This window comes from Gobius niger, assembly GCF_951799975.1.
Source record: "Gobius niger genome assembly, chromosome: 7".
Classification (NCBI taxonomy): Eukaryota; Metazoa; Chordata; class Actinopteri; order Gobiiformes; family Gobiidae; genus Gobius; species Gobius niger.
This window is the reverse complement of record NC_136858.1, coordinates 11422023-11438107: the sequence shown is the minus strand read 5'-3', so window position 1 is coordinate 11438107 and position 16085 is coordinate 11422023. Positions and strand designations below refer to the sequence as shown.

The 16085-nt window shown below is 42.8% G+C and overlaps 1 protein-coding gene across 1 annotated transcript; it reads left to right on the top strand.

Annotated features, from left to right (window-relative positions):
• The first annotated feature begins 1455 nt into the window (after positions 1–1455).
• On the top strand, positions 1456–16085 carry gpr155b (G protein-coupled receptor 155b). The gene is made up of 20 exons (XM_079559434.1): positions 1456–1586; positions 3997–4203; positions 4292–4439; positions 5546–5675; positions 5746–5924; positions 6822–6974; positions 7051–7118; positions 7195–7366; positions 8913–9068; positions 9156–9239; positions 9329–9452; positions 9535–9619; positions 9714–9801; positions 9967–10186; positions 10262–10339; positions 10431–10573; positions 10645–10740; positions 10816–10880; positions 12536–12673; positions 15332–16085. Exons 2-20 carry the CDS (start codon positions 4046–4048, stop codon positions 15627–15629), a joined length of 2583 nt encoding a protein of 860 aa, XP_079415560.1. The 5' UTR covers positions 1456–1586; positions 3997–4045; the 3' UTR covers positions 15630–16085.

Here is a 16085-nt window from a genome sequence, read left to right as displayed (position 1 = left end):
ACAGAGTCCAGTTGTGAGGTCACTAAAGCCAGAGCCGGAATAGTTTCAGGTCAGACCAAAGTGTAGACCTCCACCAAGGCATCTAAAATATCTCAAAGGAGTACAACAATCTGCAGGCTTCTGTTGTGACTGTGAAGAAGCAGGACTTTTCCCCTTTTTTGGCCTGTACTTTACCAAGTCGTAGTCAACCTCTTAACCCCCACCAGTACTGAGCACATTATCGCCAGTTTGGCTTTACCCAAATCTAGAATCTTGAGACGAAAAACAAGGATGAAGATGCACAGCACATTATTTTTGACAAAAGACTCTGTGTTCTATTGTAAAACAGCCTCATTGACCCATTAAACAATCCAGAAAATGTTCAGGCCTCTTTCAACCATTTCTGTTTTATTATGTGGCAGTTCAATATGAAAGTCATACACACACAAGTCATATACACATAAATGTAGACGCCGGTAACATCAAACAATGACAATTGTGGTGACACACAACATAACATTGAAATAAGAATAAGAAGTAGAAGTAAAAAGCAGCGACCCAACTCTTTAGTCAAGTAAGAGTAAAAAAATCACTGGAGAACATGTTACTTGAGTTCTGTGAGTCCCTATATAGGTCTTGATTTGTGTTAACCTGATCTGTTTGTAGAATGAGCCAGTGGTTGACAGATGTTTCTGTTTTTTCCAAGGAGGAGTGTGTTTTTTTGGCAATGCTGAGCGATATCAGTATTAAAAGTTATGGATTGGTTTGGAGAGTTGGAGACCGAGGAGAGATCACCTAATAGGACTATGGAGGGGGAGAGTGCGAGGAGTTTCATTCAAAAGTGACATTTAAAATAGTTACAACAAAACTGCCAAGCCAATACATGAAACGGAGCAGAAGAGAAGATCAGTCTTGTATCTGCCCATTTGTTGCTTCACAATCACCTTACATCACAAATCAAACTCTCATCCTTCTTTAACATGTGAGCGTTTATGCGTTTCTTGAATGTCTTGTTCATTGGCAATATTAGTTCATTGGCTTTGTTTCTTTGTGTTGAGTTCTCTCTAACACAAAGGCACAAGTTACTTTTTTTTTTCACTTAAGTAAGAGTCGAGATACTTGTTTTTAATATTACTCAAGTAGAAGTACAAACGTACTGTATGAAAAAACTCCTTGCAAAAGTACAGTTAGGCAACTTCAGAAAGTTACTCAAGTGCAAGTAAATGTAACTAGTACTACCCTTACTGAACTATTGTGCCCGATAACAAGTATAAACGATTTCTCATTACCGTCCAAAGCACTTACAAACAACTTTTATTAAATACTTTATCGTTTCTCGGTGTGTATTTATTCATTTATATATTTTCTTGGTGTAACCCTCACTTTGCCATTTGTCACGTCTGTACTTGATGAACCCGCCCCTTTCATCCCCCTCTGGCTCCTGATTGGCTGCCGCGCACGTCTATCAACCCCCCAGGCGTTTCCTCTCGCAGCAGCTGTCAGATTCAGACCTTCTCAACAGCAAAAAAATGCGGCTTTCCCCGAGCTACGATGAGGCACACGAAGCTGACAGCGTCCCAACAATGACAGCGACATAAATCCAGTCGGTGAGTAACGCAAAATGTTTGGATCGGCACAAAAACAGCGATGCTAATGCCAGATGTGTTCGCGGAAGCCGTTTACCGCGGTGTTTTTAGCATCATGTAGCACACCTTGCTAGCTCAGTCTGCTGGAGGTGACAGGAGCTGTTTTTATATGTGCCTTTGCGTCCATCTGAGTAAAATTACATGTATTTATGCTACGGGTTTTTTAGTAAATGACTGTTCAACGTGCCCTGCTGTAGGAATTAGTTATGCATGTTTCAAATGATGAATTATTTATGGTCAGACCACGACGTGTCTTTCTGTAAACAACCCTTTTTTTTGCTTCACATCATGGCTTGACATTTAACATTATGGACAATTTGTTATTTCGACTTGACATCCGAGGCCCTATTCATTTATTCTGAATCATTTTCGTCCTTAGTTTCGATACATTCAAATTGTCAAGTGATACCAGGTTATTTTTTCAGCTGCTGGGTTTCTCCCACTAGAAAGAAAGAGGCTGGCTCACACATCTGCACTTTACAGGGGGGTTTAGACTGTTTATTTCTCCTTAATGTTAGTCAGTCAGGTTCAAAACGGCAAACACCAGTGTAAATATCATGCACTAGTGTCTTATACATGATATATTAATTCTCACCAAATATTTAGATTAGCACACGGCATTAGGACTGAAACAACTAATCGATTAATAGACGATTATTGAAATAGTCGACAACTATTTTAGTAATGGATTAATCGTTTTCTGGTTCTTACAGACTCAAATACAGCAAAAATGACATGGAAATGTAGTATTTTTGATGAAAACCTGCTTTGTTTTTATAGTTCTGTAATAGGTCTGTAATGTTTTGTACAGTTTCATGTGTACCTGAAGCAGAATTAGCGCCAAGAGCCTCCAACAAACATTTACTTTAAAGCCACATCACGTAGAATTTTAGCCAAAAAATAAAATTGAAATACAAGCTTTTATTTTATTACAGATATTTCCAGCATTGAAAATACCTCAAAGAAACATGTAATTTTGCTGTGAGCGGCCTCAGCTCTCCTAAGACATGACATAACTTTACCAGGAGGGGGTACTTCTCCAGCTCGTTTCCATGGAGATGTGACTAAATTCAACAGAATTTGAGATTTAAACAGGTTAGGTCCTCATCCAAATCCATTCTTTGATTACCCACTGCAGTAATAGCATTTTCTGTGTCGAGCTGGTCATTAGAAAAATGTTTTGTGCTGATGGCAACAGTATAGTCCAAAATGTTACGCAGTGTGTGCCTTTAAGTTCACTCCATCAACACATCCTCAAGCGGCGCCACTTTAGCTGTATGTGATAAAAAATAAATAAATTAATAACATTTCCCTACACCAGGGGTCACCAACCTTATTTCAGCTGAGGGCTACTTTAAGAGCATTAAGTTGTTCGAGGGCTACCAGTTAAAAACAAATCCTAAAGACTTAAACGTACACTGTTCACTTATAGGATATTGACCCCATATTATATTAAAATAGCTTTATTTTAAACTCATACCGAGTCACAAGAACCGAAATAACTGTAATTTTAAGAATTAGATTCAAGAAAATGAAGTGTTTTACACTTTAGAAAAAGTCCCAAGGGCTACTGGACATGCCCCAAAGGGCCCCTGGGTGCCCGCGGGCACCACGTTGGTGACCCCTGCCCTACACCATTCACAGCCAATCGATTAATTGTAAAAAATAATCAATGGATTAATCGATTACTATATAATCGTTAGTTGCAGCCCTACACAGCATGCAATTCAGGTTTTTAAAGTACAAAGTTTGAATACTCTCCAGCCCTTTCTTGGTCACTCACCAAAGGCTTCTCTACATTTCTGCACACCCTTCACATGTTTGTTTTGAACATGTTGACATGACATTTGCATACATAATACATGTCCATCCAATAAAGGACTTTTAACCAGCATTTGCATACATAATGTTGGGTCCAGGGACAGAGTTAACGGAAGTGACTTGGTCGGTTCATCTCAAATAAATGATGCATGTTTAAAATAAGTAGTCTTTTATGGAATAAATTAGCATTATTGTTCAGTTTTATGGTTCTAAATGACAAATATTTTAGTAGGTATTGAAAAAAACAAGTATTGTTAAAGAAAACGTTACTCCCAGTCCTAACCATATGTAGCTCCTTGACTTTTTTGTTGCATAAAAAGGTTTTGTAAGTAATTAAAACAATGGGTAAATGTTAACAATCAAATGAAATTGGTGTGCATATTGTGCATATTATTACTGAACCAAAATTACAGTGGGCATTAACATGTTACAACAGGCAGAGTTACAACATAGAACTAGCCATGTCTGTTTTGCTGACCATCATGACCACGTTCGTTAAAGCTTTCTGTGTCTGTCAGGAACAGTGGGTGACCGCTCTTTCTCCTTTTAGACATTTGTTGTTGAGACTTTCCAACCCTGTCCAGTCAGCTCCAGTCAGCATGGAGACCGTAAACAGCTTCGTATTGATCCACGGGAAGAACGTCTCCCAGGGCACGCTGGCAGAGTCTGCGGCCGGTCCACAGATGTCCATAGACAAGCTCTTCCCGGCGCTGCTGGAGTGCTTCGGCATCATCATGTGTGGGTACATCGCTGGCAGGTAAGAGTGGAAACGGTTTCTGGCATGATTATGTGAAGGAGCCGCTAAAGCTTTTGTGGAAACGTGTGTATTTTCGACTTCTTTACAGGGCTGACATCATCACGGAGAGTCAAGGGAAGGGTCTGGGGAACTTCGTGTCCAAGTTTGCTCTCCCGGCATTGCTGTTCAAGAACATGGTGCTGCTGGATTTCGGGAATGTCATCTGGGCGTTTCTTTGGAGTGTTCTTGTGGCAAAGGTATGTCAACATATTTCCCCGTGTCATTAATTTTCTAACTGCTGTTTTGACAAGGGTATAATCTATGTTTGCCCCAGTCCACGATCATGTCCGCAACTGTGACATCCTGTTCGTAGCGTTCGTTCAAACAGAGGAACTGATGTACAAAACCCACAATTTCCCACCCAAAATATTCCAATTGAGTACTATTATTATTATTTAGTACTAGTAATGAACTGAAATTTATCCTCCTACAGCATATTGATAGCCATTTTCTTGCGGACCTTGAATTTATATATCACACACCAATAACGTCAAGCCAAAACTGGGTCCATATGGATGTTTTTTCCACAGCAAATTGTTCAGTAGGAGCAAAAAAAAATGCACTTGTTGCTAACGTTAGCATATGTAGCATGAAGCTAGCGTAGATCCTGCTTAGCATTGTCCGTTTTTTTAAGTATTTATGGACTGTTGAACCACTTTGCTCCCCTCCATGTCTCTGTATCTTTATTTAGCAGCAAAATATATTCACAATTCAGCATTTGTTAAAGTAATGGTGGAGAAATGGGAGAATTTGTTTTCCCCTTTTCTTTGTTTTCCTCCCTCTGGCTGCTTCTATCATGAACAAATACGGGTGATTCCCAAAGATGCCGTCTGTATCTACTGCAGTAGTTTTTGAAAAAAAGACAGTCCCTGTTATTATAAAGCAATCTTATTGTTTGTGAGCTTGCAGGCTATTTTTTGTTAGCATTTCTGTGACAGTGACCCTGAAAGTCGGGAAAAGTGCCAATAAACTCATCCCACTGAAGAAGTGGGATGTTATGAATGCGTTAGGAAAATTGGAAATGAGTTTGGACCAGAACTTACAGCCCCCCAACTTCACTTTTGGCCCCTCTTTGATTGTTGTAAAAAAAAAAGTGTTATATGGCTTTTTGTATATACAAAGTCATATACAAAGACGTGTATGTCTTTGGAAACACTATTTGTACAGAACTGACAACTGTTACTCCCCATTTCTAATCCTCTGAAGCTTTATTAACACAGACGGATGATGAAAATGTTGAATCGCCTTTTGAAACCATTCCTGCACGTGTAAACAGTTTGTAATGAGGCTCCCCCTGGTGCAGGTGACCGTGTTCGTGATCGTATGCGTGTTGACTCTGATGGTGGCCAGTCCAGAGTGCAGGTACAGCAAGGCCGGCCTCTACGCCATCTTCGCCACTCAGAGCAACGACTTTGCCCTGGGATACCCCATAGGTAAGACTTCCATTCACATCTGCTGCTACTCCAGTCCACGCACGCCTGAGTCTGGTCTTTGCCCCTGCAGTGGAAGCTCTGTATCGAAGCACGTACCCCGAGTACCTGCAGTACATCTACCTGGTGGCCCCTGTGTCCTTGATGATCCTCAACCCCATCGGATTTGCCCTGTGTGAGGTCCAGAGGTGGAGACAGTCCAGCCACCCGGAGCGCAGCACTGCAGCCATCGCGGGAGTCGTCATGCTCCAGGTACTTTTGTGAGACGAGGCACGGCAGGTGAAAACATCCATTATTCACCCAGTGGTCAATGTTGAGATTTTTGGCTTGTTTTCTTTCTTAACACATTGAGTGCGGCGCTGTTTTGGGGATTTAGCTGTAGAGTGTCAACAATCCAGACATTTTTCATGATATTTGTAGCACCACAGCGTATTCTATGTTATAGCTATGGACACAAGGTGAGACTCTTAGCTCTCTGTAGGTGAAACCTGAGAAATCGAAGCTAAATAGAGGCTATAATTTTTTTTCTAGAAATGGAGATAATGCGTCTTTAAGGAAACACTCTCCTTACTGATTAACTCCGTGTCTCCTCCTTTCCGCCACTCTCTACAGGCACTAACGTTATGGGAAGAGGCAAATGCCTAAATATCTCAGTTTCAACAACAACATTGTTGACACGTATTGAAACATCGCGTAAACAGCCTGGTTCTCGGATTGAAGACTTTAAGAGGATGTTTCTCAGTCGTCCTTGGACCGATTTTAACCATTTGAAATGTATGTTTATATGTTTACCTTAAAATGTGCCAAAAGTTTATAAAACAACTGCCATTTGACATTTATTGGATTGTTAAGATTGAAAAGTGCATTAACACAAACTGTTACAAAGTGCTGCGTAACCGTTACTGAAAAACAAAGGAGTGTGTGACAAAAATGCCTCCAAGTACAAGTATTGAAAGATCCGATATTTTGTCACACAAATCTAAGGATATGGAATATGCACTCTTTTGTGTGTGTGTTTGTGACATTAACAAATCTAGTCAATCGTAGCATTTTAATCTGCATCGTAATACTTTCTTTTCTTTCAAATGAATGAATACATATATTTGTAGAGGACTTGAAGGTGCCTAACTGTTTGACATCTTCTCTCAGGTTTTGAAGAATCCGATCGTGTTCATGGTGATGGTTGGAATCGTCTCGCACTTTGCCCTGGGACAGCAGATACCGGCGGTGCTCTCCGAGTTCATCGACGGCCTGGCCAACTCTTTTGGAGGAGCTGCCTTGTTTTACCTTGGCCTCTCCATGGTAAGGTTTGGCTTATGTGTCAAAAAACAGTAATTCACAAATCTTCTTTGAGACACTTTCTTCGTTGTACGTTTAGGTCGGCCAACTTCGAAAACTGACACGAGACACGGGTGTTGCTTTGATCCTTCTAATAACGGCCAAACTGTGAGTGAAAATACATGTCCGCACCTTTTTGTCACTCGCTGTTAACTGAAAGCTCTCGTCACGTGTTGTGTCCCAGGCTGGTGATGCCGCTGGTGTGTAAGGACATGGTGGAGATCCTGGATGTGGGAGTGAACAGCACCAGTCCTAACCACACCAGTCTGTCTAACTTTGCCTTTCTGTACGGAGTCTTCCCCACCGCCCCCAGCGTGGCCATCTACGCAGCGCACTACAACATGGAGCTGGAAGTGGTCAGTCCCGTTTATCATAGAAAGCTGTTACTAAAGTGGTCAATGTTCAGATTTTTAGCAAGTTTTAGCTCCCTTAACTTCTTAGTTTTAATGTCGGAATAAAAAGCTCTACCAAACTCTACTCTAAACACCAACAACCACGTGGTGCTCCCTCGGCCTCCCCACGCTTAGCCACTCGCAAATATTGACATGTTTGGTATCCACGTGTAGCACGAAAAGCGGCTGAGATGACGCTGTAATCTAAATATGGTCATTTCCTTTCTGGGAGACTGCTATGGCCATAGTGAAACTTTTAGTCCCGTTTTCATCACACGCCTGCAACAACATCTACTCTTTACATTAGTGACTCCAAACTTTTTTTTTTTTTACTGCATTTTTTTGCTGGAGTTTAGTAACAACAGCGCTTCAGGCTCTGTGGGGCTTTCACTAAAGGTCAATAGCCGATGTGTTTCTTGTTGGCACTGCTTTTCTCTTTGTCTACGAACTCTAGTTTCTTATTCAGTCCTGGTTTAGTCCTGGTTTTTAACCAGTTTAGTGGTTTAGTCCTGGCTCAGGCCGCTGCTCTAATAATGACAAAAGTGTTTGTAAGTTATAGCTTTGCTTCTCTTTAAGAAACCATCTGTATTTGCACTGAAGCCGCTCATGAGTTCAGGCTTTTTTAGACTCACTGCGCATCATTTATTGACGTCTGGGGAGAAAAAGTACCAAAAATTAGCACAAAAAAAAAAGGTTTTCTGATACCGCCCCCTACCAGAGCTTTTCGGTCGGTACCGTTAAACCCTCAGCCCTAGTGTTAATTTGGGTCTGAAGTGCCGTCTTGCAGGAGCTTAATTTAGAAGCTGCAGTTACGCGTACAAACTGAGGCGGCACTAGTGCATCTAGTCCCTCTAAATGTCATTGAATTAGCATTAAATTGGCATTTCTTTAAAAATTATGACATTACTCAACATTTTTTCCTGTATAAATTCATTGAGAAATAATTAAATTGTGGTTTGACATATTCGGCTGCAGTTTTGCCTGAAATGTACCACTTTTTTGCTCAAAAGTTTCCTCTTTTGTCCAATTCTTGTACCTCTGTTTGTTAAAGACATAGGACCCCCTTGAAAACGAGATGGCGCATTTCAAGGGCCTATCCAAAATAAAACAATAACAAATAAATGCATTTGTGGCATACAGATATAGTATTTGGGAATTAAAATGGCATTAAAAGGCATTCAATTTGACTTGCTTGCGTAAACTCTTCATATGTTACAAAAAATATATATAAATGCCCTATCAATGCATTGTTGTTTTGGCTGAGTTTATTAGTTGATCTCAGTCAGATGAAAACTTTAGTGACACTGCGATATATTGTGGCTTCTTGCGATACAGATATTGCATCACCTAATATTGCGATGCAATATTTTTTTGCGATATATTGTGCAGCACTAATTAAAAATGTTCTGCCTGGCTAAAATAGGTAAAGGATCTTAAAGTATGAATTATAAATGTGTTCTCAATGTGTTGTGTTATCCATTCTTCTTTTATACTGTTCTCTCTCCTGCAGGTCACCTCGGGGATGGTGATCAGCACGTTCCTCTCCGCTCCCATCATGTACGTGTCGGCCTGGCTGCTGACCATCCCGCTGATGGACCCCACGCCTCTCATCACCGAGCTGGAGAACGTCAGCTTCAACATCAGCATCGTCTGCCTGCTCGCCCTGGTAAAAGTTCACTTCTCCATCATTCACTCACTCATTCACACACACGTACATGCGTCTGTGCTGATGTGCGGCCGTGGGCTTGTGCAGGTGTGGACCATAGCGGTGATGCTCCTGAGCAGGAAGTTCAACAGACTCCCTCACGTCTTCGCCTTGAATCTCTTCCTGGCTCAGGTTAGTGCTTTGGTTAGGTGCAGTGATGAAGCGTGAGGACTCGAAATGCAAGAAATACACGCAAAACTAAAATGTCCCTCTCTCCACAGTTCCTGGTGTGCGTCAGTATGATCCTGTGGAACTTCCTGGTGAGACAAGACGATAATCTGGTGGGCAAAGTCATCACCTTCACGATGCTGTACGGCTCTCTGTACAGCACCTACATCTGGACTGGTCAGCCGCTTCAATGCCTCAATAATCCACGATGAATGAGCGAGAGTGTAGGCTTGTATCACACGGATCTCTGTGGTTTCAGGTCTGATCCCTCTGTGCCTGGCTCTGACCAACAGAGACGATCTTCTGAGGCTGAGACCCGGTGTCTTCATGGCACTCGGCTGGGGGTAAGTCCACTCGTGTCATCACAAATCACAGATTGATAGTTTTGCTAAAAGCCAAGCTCTAGAGAAATGAAATAATGCTTTGTTCATTTGACAGCGTGCCTTTCCTGATGGTGGGATGTCTTATTCTTGTTGGGGAAAGGACAGACTCCATAGACTCGGCTTTCTTCTATGGCAAAGCACAGGTTTCATTGTGTACTTAAATTTCTTAAATCTGCATTGCCTGTATGCTCTTCCTTGGCTTCCTGTACTTCCCACCAAAAGAAAATTTCAACACACGCATCCATCACACTAAAGCATTGTTGATAACTGAGACTGATGTGCGTGATTGCATATTCGTTCTCCTCCAGATAATCTGCAGCACAGTGGTCCTGGCTGTCAGCCTGCTGCTGGGAGCCCTCTCTCTGATGGGCCTTAGCCAGGGCAACAGGGAGCAGCGGGGCTACGAGGCCCTCAGCCGCGCCGCTGTCACCGGGATCACGGATGACCTGAGGCCCCCTGGCGGTGTGGAGGAGCAACTGCAGCCCCCTCTGCTGATCAACTCTCCCTCCTCCTTCAGCATCAACTCAGGTACACCGCTCGCCGCAGTGTAAAACCTCTCAAAGTTGCAAGTACATCTTTAAAACCTCTGTGCTTTTGTGTTAGATATGCAGAATGGCTCTCCTCCTCAGTCCTTACCGGACATGATCGCCAGCACTCAGCGGGAACAATTCAACAACCTGGGTCAGTGGTGCGCCCTACTCTGGATGTGCTGTGGGACTTCCTATCAACAGGCATAAAAAAAAGTAGATATGGTATCACTTTTGTGTTCCAGACCATGCAGGAGCTCAGCCGGACGGGGGGCCGCCTCTCTCCGAGCAGCCCCTGAACCTGCCTCCCCCGGGGCCCCCTCCAGACGAGAAGCAGACTGTCCGACACGTGCTCCTGTGCTTGCTGCTCTCAGTCAGCGTGCTCGCCGTAAGGAAAACACTTTGCCATTCTTCTTGCGATCAGTCCTAGCTAGATCTAATTTCTCTCCTTGGCTGCAGAACCTGTCCAGCTGCATGTGGTGGCTGTTCAACAAAGACCCGGGAAGGCTGTACCTGGAGCTGCAGTTCTTCTGTGCTGTGGCCAACTACGGACAGGTACAAGTGTTCACATTTAGTCTGCCACGTGCTATAGTTGCGATAAATGTTACATAAAGCGACGTGTGTTTTCAGGGCTTTCTGTCATTTGGAATCTTTGGCCTGGACAGACACCTCATCCTTCTTCCATTCAAGAAGAGGTAGGGACTTGTTTTGCACTTGTCCAGAGGTAATGCGTATGCGAATTTATCCATTTTTTTATCAAGATGTTCTATTATCATCAATTGGACTGGAAGTTGAAGACGTTTAGGTTCTATCTTCAGAAGCTTTATGTGGTCGAAACTGGTTCAACCTGGGTGGCCATTTTTACGACAGGAAAATAAGGGACACTTTCTGCGTTACCGCACACCATGATGACTGTCAGCCAAGAGTGCTAAATAACACAATGCTGTCACTATACCTGAATTTAGTACATTGTTAACTCAGACATTTGTAGGAGACATTAATTTTCTAGCATTTTTGTGAAATTGACCCTGAAAAGAATTTGGATGCAACAAATAGAACATTTAGGAATCCGTTTGGACCACATATCATTTTAATTAGTGGTTTCCTCTTTCAATGTTTCAATGTAAAAAAAAATCACGTACAGGACCTTTAAAAGGGACTATACGGAGTTTAAAAATGTCAAAATTATGTATTTTCCTCTCCCTACATGTTCCAGCCATGTCCTAAATTGTAGAATGTGCCCAGACCTGTTCACCACAACTGCCTCTAAAATCCTGCACTGTCACTCAAAAATGTGTTAATTTGGGTCTGAAATTGGCGTCATTCACAAGTTTAATATAAAAGGTGCAGTTCCACGTATGACCTGAGGTGGCAGTAGAGAGTATAAAATGGCTAACTTGCATCTAGCCCTTTTAATGCATAAGCTTTATAAATAGTATATGTGAGGGGGGTCAACGGGTCCTCCCCTGAGATTTTTTTTTGGTTTTTTTGGTAGGTTTTATTAGATTTCAAATAACATTCTAGTTGTTATATGGATACACAGAGTGGGTAATAATGTCTTTATAAATTAAACACTTGCTATTCCATTAATTCCATTGTTTAAAATAATCTGGTTAAGAAGAAGTGGCCACTTGATTTATTTGATTTGTGTATCAGCATTTTTTATTTTCATTTATTTATTTTTGGAGCCCCTGTATCATAGGGGAACCAACCTGAGCCCCAGTCTGCGCTATGATAACTCTGCCCCTGCTCCTGGCAGTGCAGATGTCTCACTCTGACACAGAGCTGCTCCAATAAAGCGGCTGTTACACTTGTGAGGGCATCTGAATTTTACAACTCTGAGGGTCTTAAGCCTAAACACAGAAAGATGTGTGTTTCCTTGTGAATCTACAGATCAGCATCTTTTCCTCTGCGGCTGATCAGCTGTTTCTGCCGTTGTCTGCCTTGAATGTACTTCAGTGCCAGATAGTAGTTAAACCGTGGGGGCCTCAAGTACAATTTGTCTCCTTTATACAAGAAGTCCTCAGATCAATCGAGCAGCAGGGCTTTGGTACTGCAAACGGTACTTAACGACACCTCACTTAGTACTTAGTGAAACTGTAGGTGGGATTATGGCAGCCCTTTCCTCTCTGGTGTGGCCAGAAGTTAAATAGCCCTTTAGCTTGTGTGTTTTACCAGTCTTGCACTTGACTACTACAGCGAGAAGAAGTTTCTGAAGACGTCAACCCAGTCTTGTCATCGATATTTGTAAATTGTACCACAGGGGCAAAGGCCTAAATGGCAGTGCAGTGTGACCAAAAGAGCGATAGGTGGTCAGTCACCCTTCATACATGTTGTACTGTACCTCCAGGGTGCTGGCTCTGTGGCACGGCAGGGACAGCACCGACCTTCCCTCTGCTGGTGTCCCGGAGGAGGTGCGCCTCACCTGCACTCAGTTCGTGCGCTACCACAAAGAGCAGTGCGTGCAGGACATTGTGCACACACGCAGGTACGTAATGTCGCCGACGCATGGATTCTTATCTAACTGCGGCTTTTGTTTTGGTACTAAAGTTGCCTCCATTTACAGCATGTCCTCAGGCCGGCCTGTAGTGCACGACTCCGCCCTCTGTATACCTGGTTGAAAACTTGCTTGACTTGGTTTCTCATGGAAGTATACTGCTGGGCTCTGCATGAATAAATGTGCGCTTTAAAAAAAATGCAAAAACAAAGCAAACAACCAATATGTGTTTGTACTGAATATTCTAAGCTTTTAATGTATCACACACTTGGTTTTTGGTTGGTCTAAACCAGTGGTTCTCAGACTTAATTCTTTTAAATCAGAGATCATTTAACTTATAGTGAGGCATTTACATTTTAGACATGGTTTACACCCAGTTCAGACATAATTAAGGTTAATCTCTCCCTTTCTGTCACAAAGCCCAGAAAGTTTCCGGGGGCCTTTCTTCCCCTACACCACATGTGTCAAGGTCAAGGCCCGCGGGCCTTATGATTTAATGTGGCCCTTTGAGGAGCATGAATTCCTGAGCATGTCAAAAAAGTAAGTCTCAAACCCATTCCTGTGCAGTTATGGATTTTTAAAGAAATAATCAGTTTGCTCACTCCAGCCACTAGGGGGCAGCTTAAAATAAAAAAAAGGAAAGAATTCCACACGTGTCCAGCAGAGGACGCTGACATAATTAAAGATCAGGATATAAACAGCATATTATAGCCACGTGGTAAATGGTCAGTCTGCCCCAGGGCGGCTGTGGCTACAATAGTAACTTACTGCATCGAGTGTGGAGTGAATGAGTAATGACTTTATGTAGCACTTTGAGAAACATGTGACACAGGCTGATGAAGCACAATAAGTTTAAGCCATTGTTATTTATGAGGCCACAGTCCTTTACAATATATGCGACCCGCCATGGGGGCTGATTTCTGGCCCCTGACCCCAACGACTTCGACACCCCTGCCCTACACCCTTTCACTCAGTCCTCAGTGAGGGCTAGAGGTTAGATTTTAGACCCGAGCCCGAGATATCATGCATGAGAGTCGGGTTCGGGTCGGGTTTTAATTTTTAATTTATTTATTATTATTTTTTATCTCGAATAAGATGCACGCATCACCTTTTTAGTTTCATTAATACGAAATCTGATCATAACCTTCTTTAAAATGGACGAATAGTTTACTACTCTTGTGGAAAGACATAAACTTTAGTAACAACTGTTATTAAGCAGCACGAGCAGAGCATGCAGTGCACACGTGAACGTGGCCCCGCCCCCGCCTGCAGCATCAATCTCACAAATATGATTGCGCGCTTCAGTCAGGTCTGACTCTGCAGCACTCCACGCACGGGCTGTCCGGTCTGGTCTTCTGCATACCTTTTGGGCAGAGCTGCATGTGTGCGCGAGCCCATCACATCCCACCCTCCCCCACCCCTGCCACAAGGCACCGCGCTTCTGGCAGCAATAAAATGAAAAAATAACGTCGGGTTTATTTCGGGCTCGGGTCTACATTTTACGATAATTGGTCGGGCTCGGGTCGGGTCGGGCTTTATGCCCGCGGGCTCGGGTCGGGTCGGGCTGAATTTTTTGGGCCCGATCTAATCTCTAGTGAGGGCGCCTTCAGAGGTTCACTCGTCAGAGAAGTTAGAGCTGTGACTTTCAGACGCACTGCACAGCCAGCTAATCTTGCAAAAATCGACTGATCATACTTTTAAATGAAAAAAATGTTCCATTATGAGTTTAAAAAGTAATTCAGATTCAGATATGTCGTTTTTACATTATATATTTAAGCTTCTTCATGACGCCTTTTACTCTCACAATAAAATCATATTAGGTCTCATTTCCGCTTTCTTTATCAAACTAATACCCAAGAGGAAGGGAGCCAGGAGGGGCCATAACAATCCACTTGGTGGGGCTTGGAAGGTCAGATATTTAATGAGATGGGACTTAGCGTGAAAGGTTTGAGAACCACAGGTGTAGGCCTAATCAGTATCAATTTTAACATGAAATTGCAAGATCGCGTTTTAAACACACATTTCTGTTGTTTTTAAGGATTGATAGAAAATATTATCACATTTTTACAAGATGACATGCAACAGACGAATGTCTTAGGCTAACTTCCTGCTAGCTAGGGACAATAAGATTTAAAAGATGGTAGAAAACTTGACGTCTAGCAGAGCGTGTTTTGTAAAAAATAAGACGGCGATGCTATTACACCATTTGTTAGTGTTAAATTAACATTAGCCTTTAGCTTGAAGGCTAAAACGTTTGTAAACACTGGTGAGGTATGTGCATAGCTGCTTGTTTTCTGTCAAACTGTAAATAGTAGTTTATTTCAGAAAGTCATGGCCAAGGAAAAAAAACATGACAGGTAACAATCGTTTCACAAGGACTAAGTGCGCCTCATCTTGATGATACAGAAGTGGGTAAAGTTATATCTGATGCATGAACACATTAATTTTCACATCACACAGCACACATTTATTTGGACTTCACTCATCTCTAACAGCAGCACAGTTTTTTCACCCTTTTCTTAACCCTCTGCTTCTTTCGCCCTTACGGCTGAGCTCTTCCTCCCTCCTGTGCTGTCTCTGTCGCCCTCTAGTGGCTCTGGGGAGAGTGTGGCTGCTTCGACTGGTGAATCCTTCCTCTGAATATGGCAGGTCTGTGAGCGCCCCAGAGTGGACGAACGGGGACGCTGTGCAAAACGACCACCACGCCGACGCTCCGCCACCCCACGCCCACCCCGACCCACACGGAGTGTTCCAGGGCAGCCACCTGGTGGAGTGGCTGGTGGAGCACGGACTTTGCACGGGCAGAGGAGACGCCCTGCTCTACGGGAGGAGCCTGCAGCAGGGCGGAGTGATCGAGGGGGAGCACAGCTTTACGGACGAGGCCACGCTGTTGTTTTACTTCACAGACGAAAGGCAAAGGTGGACTGGACCTGGACAGGATGCATGAGGGCGTATCAAAGATTTTTATTTAAGCTAGGTTTTATTCACCTCCGGTTCGAAAAGAGTTGGTCAATTCTGAAGTTCTTTTGGTAAAGGAAATGGATTTCATACTAAGATCTAATTCAACTAAGCTGTTGTTAAAAGTAAAAATGTTTTTTTTTCCCGCATAGATTTCTGCCGGGGCCATGGTGTCACGGCCATTCTTAATATTTAATGCAAAATATAGATACAGACGGCATAAATGGTCATGTAGGAAGCTGCCAGAGGGAAAACGGAGAGAAAATAACTACTCTTTAACCCATTACTCCACTTCTACTTTAACAAATGCTGAAATTATGATCGTACTAAGCAAAACATGCAGAGATATGGGGATGAGCAAAGTGTTTCAACGGCCCATAAATACATAAATATTGGAGAACCCTAATGTTAGCTTCATGCAACATGCTAACACTAGCTTCAAGTG